Source organism: Myxocyprinus asiaticus, chromosome 30 (genome assembly GCF_019703515.2).
Source record: "Myxocyprinus asiaticus isolate MX2 ecotype Aquarium Trade chromosome 30, UBuf_Myxa_2, whole genome shotgun sequence".
Lineage (NCBI taxonomy): Eukaryota > Metazoa > Chordata > Actinopteri > Cypriniformes > Catostomidae > Myxocyprinus > Myxocyprinus asiaticus.
Window position 1 is genome coordinate 39,754,285 of NC_059373.1, and position 14,168 is coordinate 39,768,452.

Here is a 14,168-nt window from a genome sequence, read left to right on the forward strand (position 1 = left end):
TTTATTACAAAGGATCTCCGCCCTTACTCGGTCATGGAAAACACTGGCTTTTGCTTCCTCCTCCATACCCTGGAGCCAAGATGGAGAATCCCTTCTCAGAGCTTTTCACAGACACCGCTATACCTGTTCTGTACAGTGACACAAAATACAGAGTGATGGAGCTGATGTGTAACACCAGCCGAGTGGCCATCACCTGTGATTCTTGGACATCCATTGCCACAGATTTATATGTAATGGTAACTGCTCATTATTAATAAAAGAAATGAAGGACAAGATGAGAATCGTTTTATAATGACTACCATCTGAATCGTAATTGAATCGTGAGGCAAGTGAAGATTCACACCTCTAAATATATATATATATATATATATATATATATATATATATATATATATATATATATATATATATATATATACTGTATATGTGTGTGTGTGTGTGTGTGTGTGTGTGTGTGTAAATATATGATGATTTTTAATGATAAATTATAAACCTTTAAAGACACATCTGCGGTGAGCTCTGAGGCTGTAAATCACTGGTATATGATCATGACCCTGAAGAGAAAGATCCACCATTCATGGCAAACAAGCAATTTGAGGTAGCCTATCATTCGTGTCTATAGCACATACACTGTGAGATGACTCATGCCAAAGTTTACTACGTAAGGGATAATATACAGTTACCCTGTTGTTATCACAAAATAAACCTAGACAGGGAGATCAGGACCATGGCATGAAGCAGAATTGGCTACTAAGCAAAGAAATAAATAGATGGACATAAAATATTGATTTGAGTTGCAATTATGTAATTATGTGAGAAGAAAGAAATTGCTGAAAAGCTGAAATTCACCTTTGGTTTGCTGCAGAGTTCTGTTGGTGTTTATTTTGTTATTAATGACTGTCTGACTTTACAAGACTACTTGCCAAATAAATAAATAAATGCACATGAAACATTGATCTGAGTTTAAATTATTTCAATAGCTTACTTGTAGATATTGCACAGTGATCCGAGAAGTAGTAAAGATGGCTCAGAGACCGGGATGAGCGGTTGTTAATGAGAAATATCAGACCGCTAGATGGCACCTTTGACCAGTCAGAATCGAGTATTCCAGAGAGCCATGTAATAAGTAGGGTTAGTGTTTGTTCAAATCATTAACTGTATGTATGTGCTTGTGATGTATATAGGTATTGTGATGATTGCCTTTGAAAATAAACTAATTACTATTCACTGTACTTTTATAATGTTTTTTTTTTTTCATTCTTTCATTATTACAAGCACCTACTCTAAGGTGAGCACAAATATAATTTTTTGCTTTAGTGAAGGATTAACAGGAATTGGATGTAGTATATGTCCGCTCTCTATTTGTTGGTAAGTCTTTTGTACATTTTGTACATCTTAGAGAATCTCTTCAGGAAAAAATAAGCACACATTTTCTATAATGACTGCTCCATTACTGAAGAAAAGCCATGCTCTTGGCTCAAGAGCTCTTTTGCCGGACTAGGCTTTCTTAGCCTCCACAAGCTTAACATTTTACAACATGTGCAATTATGCATTTAGCAGATGCTTTTATTCAAGATACATTCAAAAATATATCCAAGAGACTTGCAAATAAGTAATTTGCAAGAACACAAGCGATTTATCCTGAGAACAGTAAAAAATTACAAAGTTAACTTAGTCTTTAACTTAGTCCTACATCTCTGTTCTAAGGAATAGTTCACCCGAAATTGAAGATTTTCATAATTTACTCTCATTATCCTCATGTTGTTTCAAACCTGTATGACTTTTTCTTCTACAAAACAAGATGTTTAGCAGAAAATCATCCCTACCACCATAGCTTTCAAATCCCATTCCACATATATTCAAATATGGCACATGAAGATGCCATGCCGGGTGTTTTAAATGCATGATGCTAAATGCTACTGGTTCTTGCGTGGCTTGTAACTGAAAGTAACACGCCAGTTTGAATATGCAGAAGTATGCTTCAGATTCAAGAGTGCACAAAGCTATCAATTGTTTTTTTAAGACTTTGTATACAGCCAGGGGTCATATGGACTATGTTTATGATACTTTTATGGTGCTTTGTTAAGGTTAACAGAGGATAATTGAAATATGTTTTGTCTGATTCAACAGACGAGAGGAACAAGAGACTTGAAATCTCTGCCTGCTCCTTACGATGCTAAATATAGCATCTCTCTGTAGCCTGTGAGAAAGCAAACTGTAACTGTACTGCCAGTAATCCGTGGGGAAGATTTGTCTGCTGTTGTGCCACTGAGCTGTGGTGTGTGAAATCCCTTTTGCAATTAGAGGAAAAAAGACAAACGATTTCTGTTTGAGGGGCCAAGTCACCAGCTTATCTTGTGTTATAGGTGCTGGTCCCCCAGCATGGGTTGCTGATGTCCCCACCAGGCATTTAAACTAGCTTAACCAGCTTCATCGGAAAGACCATGCTAGTTACCCAGCTTCACCAGCTAGATTTAGCTGGTGAAAAGAATGGCTGCGTTGGTTCACCAGCAAAACCAGCACCAAACCAGCACTAGCAAGCATAAACCAGCCTAGACTAGCATGGTAATTGCAAGCTGGTTAAGCTGGTCTTTTTAGCTGGGACAATAGACTGGCTAGTCATCATTCAGATTTCATCATTCATAATTTACTCACCCATTTACATACTCAATGGAAGTGGATAGTGATCAGCACAGCACTATTAAAGCTCCAAAAAGCACAGACAATCGTAATAAAATTAATCCATTCGACTCCAGTGGTAAAATTGGTCTTCTAAAGCGATACAATCACTTTGGGTGAGAAACAAATCAATATTTAAGTCCTTTTCACTATAATTGTTTATTTCTGGTAGCTCTCCAATGCATGTCCATGAGGTGAATCAGTTTACACTGCTGCTCGCGTGACGTAAGCACACTGGCATATTCAAATGAAAGTAAAACCAATGAAGCTTGTGAACAGCATTTTGTTGTAAACAAATCGAGCTTCACTTCCAGTTGTATCACATCAGTTCTCACATGCACATGCCAACATGCTTAAGTCACTCGAGAGGCAGCGTGAACTGATTCCCTTCATGGACACACATTGGAGAGCAATCGGATGTCTGTGCTATTGTCTGTGCTTTTTGGAGCTTTAAAGTGCTGATCACTATCCACTTGCATTGTATGGACCTACAAAGCTGAGATATTCATCTAAAAATCTTAATTTGTGTTGTGCTGAAGAAAGAAAGTCATACACATCTGTGATGGCATGAGGGTGAGTAAATGATGAGAGAATTTTCATTTTTGGGTGAACTATACCTTTAATTGCTACTAAGTGCAGATCAGGCAATGCACAAACAGGACCACAAAATTGCTGCTGAAAGCAATTTGCACATGCAATTCTGATCTCGCAGGCCAGAAACGTTAGTTAGGACCCTGGAACATGCTAATTTCAACAAGGGCAGCCTACTCCTTTAGATAGGGATTGTTTCAATCAAGGTGTGAAGTGAACAAGGTAACACCCTCACATCTACAACATATGAAATACTGCAATTTTTGTAGGAACAACTGGATGCAGGAAAATCTCCCACCACTTTCAGAGACATGGTGACTGCAGTCAAAGCTGTTAGAGTTGGTGACCACAGGCTATCACAGCGCAGCTTGATTTATCAATTCCTTAAGGGTGCTAAATTATGCTCAACCTGCTGAATAAGACCTACTGTGCCCCAGTGGGATTTAAACAGGGTCCTGGGAGCACTGCATCACCCTCCCTTTGAACCCATGAAATCTATGGAACTGAAATGGCCATCCCTTAAGAGAGCTTTCTTCCTGGTATTGACCTTTGCTAAGAGAATTGGAGAACTCCATCAAAGCTGCTGTAGTCCTGCACCGTAATCCAGCATTCCTGATTTAAGTTCTGTCTCAAATATTGAACCAGTCAACTGAGCTTTGCCAATTCTCCTCTCACAATAAGGTGAAGGAGCTGAACAGCAGCAGTCACTGCTTTGTCCAGTGAGAACACTGTCTGTGTATATGCAGCACATGCAGGCATTTAGACTGGCCAGCTGTTTGTATGTTTTCAGACAATGTTTGTGCAAGCAAATATCTAAGGGAAGCCACAAAGGGAGGGCTATCTCGTTGGGTCATGGAGATGATATAGCTGGCCTATAAACAGATGGATGAACCACCACTACCAGGCTTACAGGCCCACTCAACAAGAGGGGTTGTGACCTTTTGAGCTTTGCTGCATGTCTGAAGGAGATTTGTCAAGCTGCCACATGGTCATATCCATCTAAATTCTATCAATTTATTGTTTCAGCCAGCCACTGTTTTTAGGGAATTTGTGCTTGGAGAAACTAGAATTTCACTCAGTCATCCTGGTTGGGACTCATGCCAGCAGCATTGTCTCTTGTCAGCTTTGCATCTGGTGGACTGATAATAGTATCTCCATCTGGTGAGCCCTTGGTAGCATCTGGCGCCATGGTGCAAGACATAAGTATTGCATCTGCCAGTATTGATAGCTGAGGGAAATATAAATAGTGTACATAATTCATCTGGTTGGTACCTATTTTTTTTACCTCAACGTCCCTGAGTGTGTGTCTTTCTGAGCTTCCCCATTCATATGGAATATGTAACGGAATGAAGAGACAGTCTCGATACAATAGAGAATGTTCGGTTACAATGAAACCTTTGTTCCCTGTGTGAAGAACTATCTCTCCACCTTGAGGAGACATGTCCCAGTCTGTAGATAGCAGTGACTCCACACCATGATGGGTGTTTTATAGGGCACTAATTTACAAGGTGTGGCTGGCACAGCCGGAGTGTCATAATAAATATCCAAATCACCAAACCTAGTGGGTCAATCCTGTACATATGGAATATGTAACAGAGTGGAGAGATACATTTGAAGTCAGAAGTTTACATACACTTAGTTGAAGTCATTAAAAATCATTTTTTTAACCATTCCACAGATTTCATATTAGCAAACTATAGTTTTGGCAAGTCATTTAGGACATCTACTTTGTGCATGACATGAGTCATTTTTCCAACAATTGTTTACAGACAGATTGTTTCACTTTTAACCCTCTGGCCCTAGAGAAGTTTTGACATGCCTTGACATTTGTGCTTTTTTCAGTTGCTTAAAAATATATTAATGGCTAAAGTCTGATAACACTGTATTCAGCACAAACTAGGCTACAATAATATGTGAGCAACATGAATGTACATGTTTGTATTTTTGAGAAAATAACGTTTATGTGTGGTTTTTGAAAAAACTAACATTTTTAAGTCACTGAAATAAGGCCATATAACACATACTAAACATTTGTTCACAAGACTTTTGAGAACTGGATATTGTAGCCTAGAGTTTTTGCTACAAAATTATGTGAAATCCATCCTGATCACTCATTCATTTGTAAGACACTTTTAGTGTTAGAAAGGCCATATGTGAGGAGGCATGTATGATCATGAATACTGATGTGATTCACACCTGAGGAGACAAAGACCCCTCCCCTGGGAGCAGAATAAAATGTAATATTTGATATAGGGCATATACACAATATATACCACTCCCAAAATTTGGTGCGAAAAGCGCAAATCAATCCCAGAACAACAGCAAAGGACCTTGTGAAGATGCTGGAGGAAACAGGTAGACAAGTATCTATATCCACAGTAAATCAAGTCCTATATCGACATAAACTAAAAGGCTGCTCAGCAAAGAAGAAGCCAGTGCTCCAAAATCACCATAAAAAGCCAGCCTACAGTTTGCAAGTGCACATGGGGAAAATATCTTACTTTATGGAGAAATTTCCTCTGGTCTGATGAAACAAAAATGTAACTTTTTGGCCATAATGACCATCATTATGTTTGGAAGAAAAAGGGTGAAGCATGGGGGTGGCAGCACCATGTTGTGGGGGTGCTTTGCTGCAGGAGGGACTGGTGCACTTCACAAAATAGATGGTTTCATGCGGATGGAAAATTATGTGGATATATTGAAGCAACATCTCAAGACATCAGCCATGAAGTTAAAGCTTGGTCGCAAATGGGTCTTCCAAATGGACAATGACCACAAGCATACCTCCAAATGTTTTGGCAAGATGGCTTAAGGACAACAAAGTCAAGGTATTGGAGTGGCCATCACAAAACACTGAACTCAATCTGATAGAAAATTTGTGGGTAGAACTGAAAAAGCATGTGTGAGCAAGGAGGCCTACAAACCTGACTCTGTTACACCAGTTCTGTCTGGAGGAATGGGCCAAAATTCCAGCAAATTATTGTGAGAAGCTTGTGGAAGCCTACCCAAAACGTTTGACCCAAGTTAAACAATTTAAAGGCAATGCTACTAAATACTAACAAATTGTATGTAAACTTCTGACCCACTGGGAATGTGATGAAAGAAATAAAAGCTGAAACATATAATTCTCTCTACTATTATTCTGACATTTCACATTCTTAAAATAAAGTAGTGATCCTAACTGACCTAAGACAGGGAATGTTTTCTATGATTAAATGTCAGGAATTGTGAAAAACTGAGTTTAAATGTATTTGGCTAAGGTGTATGTAAACTTCTGACTTCAACTGTAGCCTCTTCATTCCGAGAACAAAGGTTATATCGTAACTGAATATTCTGCCCATGGATTTGTCATTGTTACTAAGAAGGACATTTTGACAAAGGATGATGATGGGGATTATGCCCTCCAGACCTAAAATAGGCTAGATGAACTCTCTCTTACGTGAGAGGCCAGAGTGGTAACAGATGGTTTGCTATCACATTAGGTGTCAGTGTGTGTATTGTATGTGTTCATCTTTCTGCTCTTCTTAAAGGTGTATTATGTATTTTTATGTTAAAAAACATTCCCTATCCCAGCTAAATACCCAGAGATAATAATAACAATAATAATTATTGTGGACACTTAAATCACTTTACATGTATATGCTTTACATGCATAACACCCTTCTCTATCATTTGATCATTATTTAACGAATTACTGCTGCTGTCATTGATTTCATGAGTGTTAATAGCAGTAGTGCATGAGGTGCTTCTGATTATGGAGGGTTAATAAAGATCACCAAACAGGAATAGAGTAAAAGAACAGAATGACCGCATATTTGTTCAGCAGTGGTTATTTTTTACCCATTACCATAGAAACGCAGTGCTGCTTTGATTGTTTCTTCTATTATTCAAGTAAGAAATGTTCTCTAATACTATCTGTAGGGATTAGGGTGTGCACATTCTGATAACACCTTATGCGATTAAACATAAAACAAAAGTAAATAATTTCCATACGCACTTCACTTTGTGCACAGGGGTCTTCTACTACAATTGTTTGTCTAAGGAGTTTACATGGTTATTTGCTTTATTTAATGTACCTTTTATTAATGGGTGTTGCTGAAAAAACAAAACCTGTTATTTGTAGGTTTCCACAAATAGATGTCCTTGCTGTTGAAGTAGCTCTTTGTCTTTATTTAATTATAAAATGTTTCTTTCTTTTTATCAGTGCAGTGGTGAGATGACGGAAGTGGAGTCGGTGTTGGATTTTTCTTCATCGGGTCGTTCAGGCCGACGGAATGCTCTGCCTGACATCCTGGGCTCTCCGGCTGGTGTGAACCCCTCCGACCTGCCACTCAAACTAGTTGAACTCACAGGTCTGTAAAGTACTAGTTTCAGTCTCAGATGGCTCACTGCTCGCCCACAGTCTGTTAACTGTGTAATGCATATTGCACACAAATCTGGAAAGCATTTTCTCAATCTGTAAATTCTAATTAGATTGGCTGATTTTACACAACTTGCTTGGCAGACAGGGGCTGAGTTTGGAATGGCATACTTCCCATTCTGCTCTTACTACTTAAGCCATATGTGTCTATGGCAGAAATAGTATTAGTATGGTAGTATGCAATTCTGAACTAAAGTTAGGTTTATGGTTGGGGTTTGGACTGGGGGACAAGGTAAATGTATCATTAACAACTAAAAACACAAATCACTCTTGGCACCACTCTGTAGACATGTCACCCAGAAACTAAAGCTAACATGTGCCCAGATGTTCTGTGTTATCCCTTGTCTCTGTTATATTTCTTCAGATGGTCCTGGAGGGGCTCAGTCTCCAACAACACAGGAAGTCCCGCCCCCTGCAGAAAGCTCAGAAGAGAACCAGGGAACCTGAAATCTCTCTCCACGTCACTAAATGAACAGCTGCTTTGCATCACCGATGGAGAGAAACAGAATGAGAAAGGGATGGAGAGAGAAATAGAAATGTAAAGGTGGCAGTTCAATTAGTCTGTGGTACTGGGATTGATCTTCAGTGATGGTTGTGCTGCAGACTAACACTGGCCTTTCACACACAGATTCTCTCTCTTCCTCTTTCACACACATGCATTCACAAACACACACTTACATTCATAAAGGCCACAGACTACGAATCTCTGAAGTGAAGGGACTAATAATCCAACAGGTAATTTGTCAAATACAACAATGAAATTAAGTTCTTCACCACTAGGGTCACCAAACAAAATTGCAGTTGAGGTTATTATAGTTTTGAATTTGTTATTTAGTTTTAACTTTTTTACTTGTCCTTTCAATTTAGTTTAAAACTGAAGTGTGTAACTTTTTTTTTAATGTGAAAATACCTATATCCCAGCTTAATATGAAGAGACAACTATAAGTAAGCCATTCATAGTATGTCGATTTACTGAAAACTGTTAACACACTGTCTTTTTGGTGCTATAAAAATAGCTCTGTTTGTTTGAGCTGCCCAGATGCCAAACACAGCAGCACTGACAACCAATAGTGTGCATTTGGGGCGGGACTATCTGTTTGTTTGACCATTGGCAAACAGCTTTTCAAAGCTGTTGGAACAATTTTGAAGTAATGAAAGTGCACTTTATTTTATTGTTTTCACAATCATTTTTTTAAATTTGTGTTAAAAATGTTTTCATTTAGGCTTCATTTTCATTTTTGTTTAAATGAACGTTAATTGCACTCTTTGTTTGAGCAGCCCAACCAATGGCAGAAGCGGGGAGTGTTTGAAAGCTATATGAAAACAATCATTATTTTTGGTGCCACTTGTGGCACTTAAATTACACGCTGCAGCTTTAAGTGTCAACTGAGATGAGACATATATTTTTATGTGACATTTGACAGTATGTGTCATGTGGCACCTGTGTATTATAAAAACTTTCTTTAAATGTTAAATATTGCAGAAAGGGAATGTAAGAATCGGACTGTCATGTGAAAGAGGCGGGTTACCTCTAACATACAAGTCTTTAAAGTATTTGTGCACTGAATGCTTCGTATGGGTATATGGACTCATGTAATATATAATAATTCACAGCATCACTAGCGTGTGTCATTAGCATATATTGGGGGAGCTGGCAATGTCACATGTGTTGCAAACACACAAGCATCACTTCTGCAAACACAGCTTTCAATGTCACCTTCTGCCACTCAACAGCTTGAAATGCGTCATCTGTTCACAGCTATTAGCACATTGGCTGACGTGCGACAGAGACAACAGCATCAAAGATTGCCAAAATGACCTCAGATGACTGAAACAGGACTGTGAGCTCGCTGAGATGAGCCATGGTTCATATGATCCATCTCTATAGGAACGGTCAGTTTTTGTAAATAGTGTAATACTGTGCCAAGATTAAGGGTATTTCCTATGTGTTTATATTCAATGTTTTACAAATGTGTCAGGTCCCCTGTTGACTCTGTTTTGATTCTTCATAGTGAAATCATCAAAAATAAAAATTCTAATTCTAATAAAAACTCACGTGTTGAATATCATGCAACAAACTGTACCAATAATGTTTTTTTTTCTTTTTTTTTTTTTTATAGAATCTACTCATTCTTTATTATTACTATTTTGCACATTTAACAATAATAGTGAAGTCATCAAAACTATTAAATTACACAGATGAAAGTATGTGAATTATGTTGTGGAAAACTTGTTGACTGCTTTTCCTCTTTATCTGCTCCAACTCATCCATTTAAGAAGAAATTAACATTTTAGTGTTGTGAAGAAATTCATACATTTGCCTGCAAAATTAATTTCAAGCATTTAAGCATAAGCATTTAGTTTGGAAGATTTTTAGGATAATGAGAAACACAAATTCAGTCAAATGTTCACACTTTTGTCTGCAAGTGTACTTCAAAATAGTACTGAAAGTGCCAAAATTGTGGTTTGATATGCATGTTATTTCAAGACGTGTTATTTCTAAGTATTAAACTATGTTTAACTTGACACAGCGACCTAAACATTTTATGTTTATGACGCAATGCAACCAAATCATTTATGTATGCAAACAACTGAATCTATCAAAGATTCTAAGTTTTATATTGTCCTTTATATTGAAATATTGTGATGTATTTAGTAATGTGAAGTGATAAGGTGAGCATCACTGTTGTTATTGATTATAATTAGGGTTAGTGATTTGAACAAAGCCTAACCCAAAGTATTACTTTTGCCAGACTTTCTATCGCCTTGCAGACAATAAGATTAGCAGAAAAAAAGTCCATAGACTGAAAAATGCAATAAGCAACCGATTAACAACACCCTAGCATTGCTGCACTGGCAAACAACTGATTTATAATGACAAAATGCGATAGGTGTGGTGATGATGTCTTTATGCATTTCCCCTATTTGTACCCTAGATGGAGACTTTAGTCTTTCTAACATACCGAACCATGTAAGCAAAAGCTAGGGAGGAGATAAAACTCTGTCATAAACGTGACATCTTTATCAGTCAAATATAATTTGCATGGATTCAAAAAATAATATTCTAACACACCCAGGAGTGTGTACTTTAATGTATTCTGAAGTGTGTGTGTTGGAACAGTGGATGATTTGGAGAGACACTCCAGCTGTCTTTTTAGACTAGTCTTGTCTAGACTTTCTCAAAGACACTGAAATCCTGTTTTTCAGTGAATAATGCAAATCACAAATCAAAACACTGCTCATAGGAGGACCACCCAAAATCACAAATGCAATCACTTTGATATAAAAAATCTCAATACCAAGACTTAGAAGATGGAAATACAATTTAAATGATAGCAAATGGAGACAAATGGAGAAGTCTCCTGCTTCTCAAAAGATTCAAGTAATCTCACATGTCTCCTGTAGAGTTTAAGAAGAGATCTCAACAATGTGATCTCAAACATTTCTCATCAAATTCTTTCAACACTAAAAGATCTGATCTGTCATATCCACATTAAATGTATCGTTACACTCTCTGTGTTACTCTTTGTCAACAACAGACCAATTTCAGACTATATTTAGTCATGTTTTTCATTTAATGAATAAACAGCTACATGCTCTGTCCCAAAAGACTGCAGTCAGGCAACAGCAATATTTTAAGAAATCATAAACTCAGACTTAGTAGAATTTGTCTTTTTTTATTTTTATTAAATGAATAGTTCATGCAAAAATGAAAACTCTTTCATCATTTACTCACCCTCTTGTCGCACTAACCCTGTATGACTGTCTTTCTTGTGCGGAACACAAAATTAGATGTTTAGCAGTATGTTTACAAATTACTGCTCTTTTACAATGAGAACATGTAAAGACCAGGGTCTGTCAAGCAACAAAAAGGGGAAAAAAGCACCATAAACGTATCATAAATGTAGATCATATGACTTGTGCGTAATATTCCAAGTATTCTGAAGTCATGTGACAGCTAGTGTAAGAAACAGACTGAAATTTAAAGGGATAGTTCACCCAAAAATGAAAATTCTCTCATCATTAACTCACCCTCATGCCATCCAAGATTTTATGACTTTCTTTCTTCTCCTGAACACAGATTTTTAGAAGAATTTCTCACCTCTGTAGGTCCACAGTCTCCATACAATACAAGTGAATGGGTGCCAAAATTTTGAATCTCCAAAATCCACATAAGGGCAATATAATAGTATTCCAGATGATTCTGGTGGTTAAATCCATATCTTCAGAATTGATATGATAGTTGTGGGTGAGAAAGAAATATTTAAGTCCTTTTTTACTATAAATTCTCCTCCCTGCTCAGTCAATCTCCACTTTCACATTCTTCTTCTTCTTTTGTTTTTGGTGATTCACATTCTTCATGCATATCGCCCCTTACTGGGCAGGGAGGAGAATTTATGATAGGAGTCTCTGTAAGAAAATGACACCTATTTTGGGGACATTAACATGTATCGGTAACACTTTACAATAAGTTTATTTATTTACTTTTTTTACATTCAAGTAAATTCATTAGATATCATGACATCATGCTTGACGCTAATTTCTAAATATGCGATTGTTAATTGTTGGTTCATGTTAATGCATTTACTAATGTTAACGTGTATAAATAACTTTTAATATTAAGAATGTATTAGTTGAAATTAACATTAACCTTGATTATTAAATGCTGAACAAAATATTGATTATTTTCATTATTGTAAAGTGTTTTTCTCATTTTAATGCTGTAGTTAATGTCTGACCTAAATGTTCTGTACTGAAACTTGATAATTACTTTACAAATAAATAAGTAAATACAGTGCATTCAGAAAGTATTCAGACCCCTTCATTTTTTCACATTTTGCTAAGCTGCAACCTTATGCTAAAATGCTTTAAATTAATTTTTTTTTTCACATCAATCTACACTCCATATCCCATAATGACAAAGCAAAAAACAGATTTTTCATAACTTTTTTATTTAGAAATTTATTGAAATTATTCACATTGACATAAGTATTCAGACCCTTTGCTATGACACTTGAAATTTAGCTCAGATGCATCCAACTTCTCTGGATCATCTTTGAGATGTTTCTATACTTTGATTGGAGTCCACCTGTGGCAAATTCAGTTGATTAGACATGATTTGGAAAGGCACACCTGTCTATATAAGGTCTAGGGGTATAACGGTTCAAAATTCTCATGGTTCGGTCTGTATCACGGTTTTAGGGTCGCAGTTTCGTTATGGTTCTGTATTTGCTATGTTCAGGAAAAAATATATATTACTACCAAACCCAAAGTAAGAGTACTCTATTTGGTAAACACTTCAACAGGTTTGCCCATGGTTTAACTACTACAGTAACCATAGTTTAATCATGGTATTTGTAATAAAATCATAGTAACCACTAAATCAACATGGTTACTGTCACGGTTACAATATATAGTAAAATAATGCTTACTATATGAAACTACAGTATTACGGTTGTAAAACCATGGTTAATTGTATCATAACCATGATTTCTGCTAAGAAAACCATGGTGACAGCAGTCATTGTTATTACAGTCATGGTTACTACAATATTACTATTATAAAACTATAGTTCTTTTTTTCTTTCCTTTTTCTCCCCAATTTTGGGATGCCCAATTCCCATGCGCTCTTAAGTCCTCGTGGTGGCGTAGTGACTCACCTCAATCCGGGTGGTGGAGGACGAATCTCAGTTGCCTCTGCGTCTGAGACTATCCCGCATCTTATCACGTGGCTTGTTGAGCGTGTTAACGCGGAGACGTAGCAAGTGTGGAGGCTTCACGCTATTCTCCACGGCATCCACGCACAACTCACCACACACCCCACCGAGAGCGAGAACCACATATTATAGCGATGACGAGGAGGTTACCCCATGTGACTCTACCCTCCCTAGCAACTGGGCCAATTTGGTTGTTTAGGAGACCTGGCTGGAGTCACTCAGCACGCCCTGGTTTCGAACTCGTGACTCCAGGGGTGGTAGTCTGTGTCTTAAAACCATGGTTAATTTTCATTAGGGTCCTTAACTAAAAAAAAATTCTCTTATTACTTAATTAGCTTTTACCGGAATACCTGCACTACTTTTTTTAACAAAAAAAGTTAATTTTAAACTCAACTCAACATTTATTCAACATTTGGGAATAGTAGCTTACATCACTATTGAAGGAATAACATCGAGCTCAAGTGTTTTAATCATTAGCTGACATCACACATCTTCATCAGTGGATAAGGGCAACATACTATCATTGGCACTGAACAGCCCAAGCACTTCAGTTATTTTTTCATATCAGTCAGGATTAGCACTGAGTGCTTGCTTAAAATCAGAAGGGAGTTTGCGCAGTTTCGGCTCACCTGCGTCTTTCCCTGGGTGATGTCGGTGTAAATGATTAATTATATTGATGTACTACCAGTATACAACACTCGTGTCGAGTGATGCCTGCAAACAGTGCCTGTTTTGTAGATGTTTTTTGACCATAGCTGTTGC

At 37.3% G+C, this 14,168-nt stretch overlaps 1 protein-coding gene across 4 annotated transcripts in view; it reads left to right on the forward strand.

The window, feature by feature from the left end:
• LOC127420783 (cAMP-dependent protein kinase inhibitor alpha-like) overlaps window positions 1-9,741 on the forward strand; it is a 44,137-nt gene extending 34,396 nt beyond the window's left edge. Inside the window, exons 2-4 of one of the 4 annotated variants that reach the window (XR_007893867.1) lie at window positions 7,475-7,622; window positions 8,055-8,455; window positions 8,492-9,741. Coding sequence is in view for 1 of the 4 variants with exons in the window: in XM_051663326.1 (XP_051519286.1) it covers window positions 7,475-7,622; window positions 8,055-8,137 (231 nt within the window). In the remaining 3 variants the exon portion in view is untranslated. Of the gene's footprint in view, window positions 1-7,474; window positions 7,623-8,054 lie in introns of all 4 variants that reach the window. The other 3 variants (XR_007893868.1, XR_007893869.1, XM_051663326.1) reach the window with 3 other exon arrangements.
• The last annotated feature ends 4,427 nt before the right edge of the window (window positions 9,742-14,168 follow it).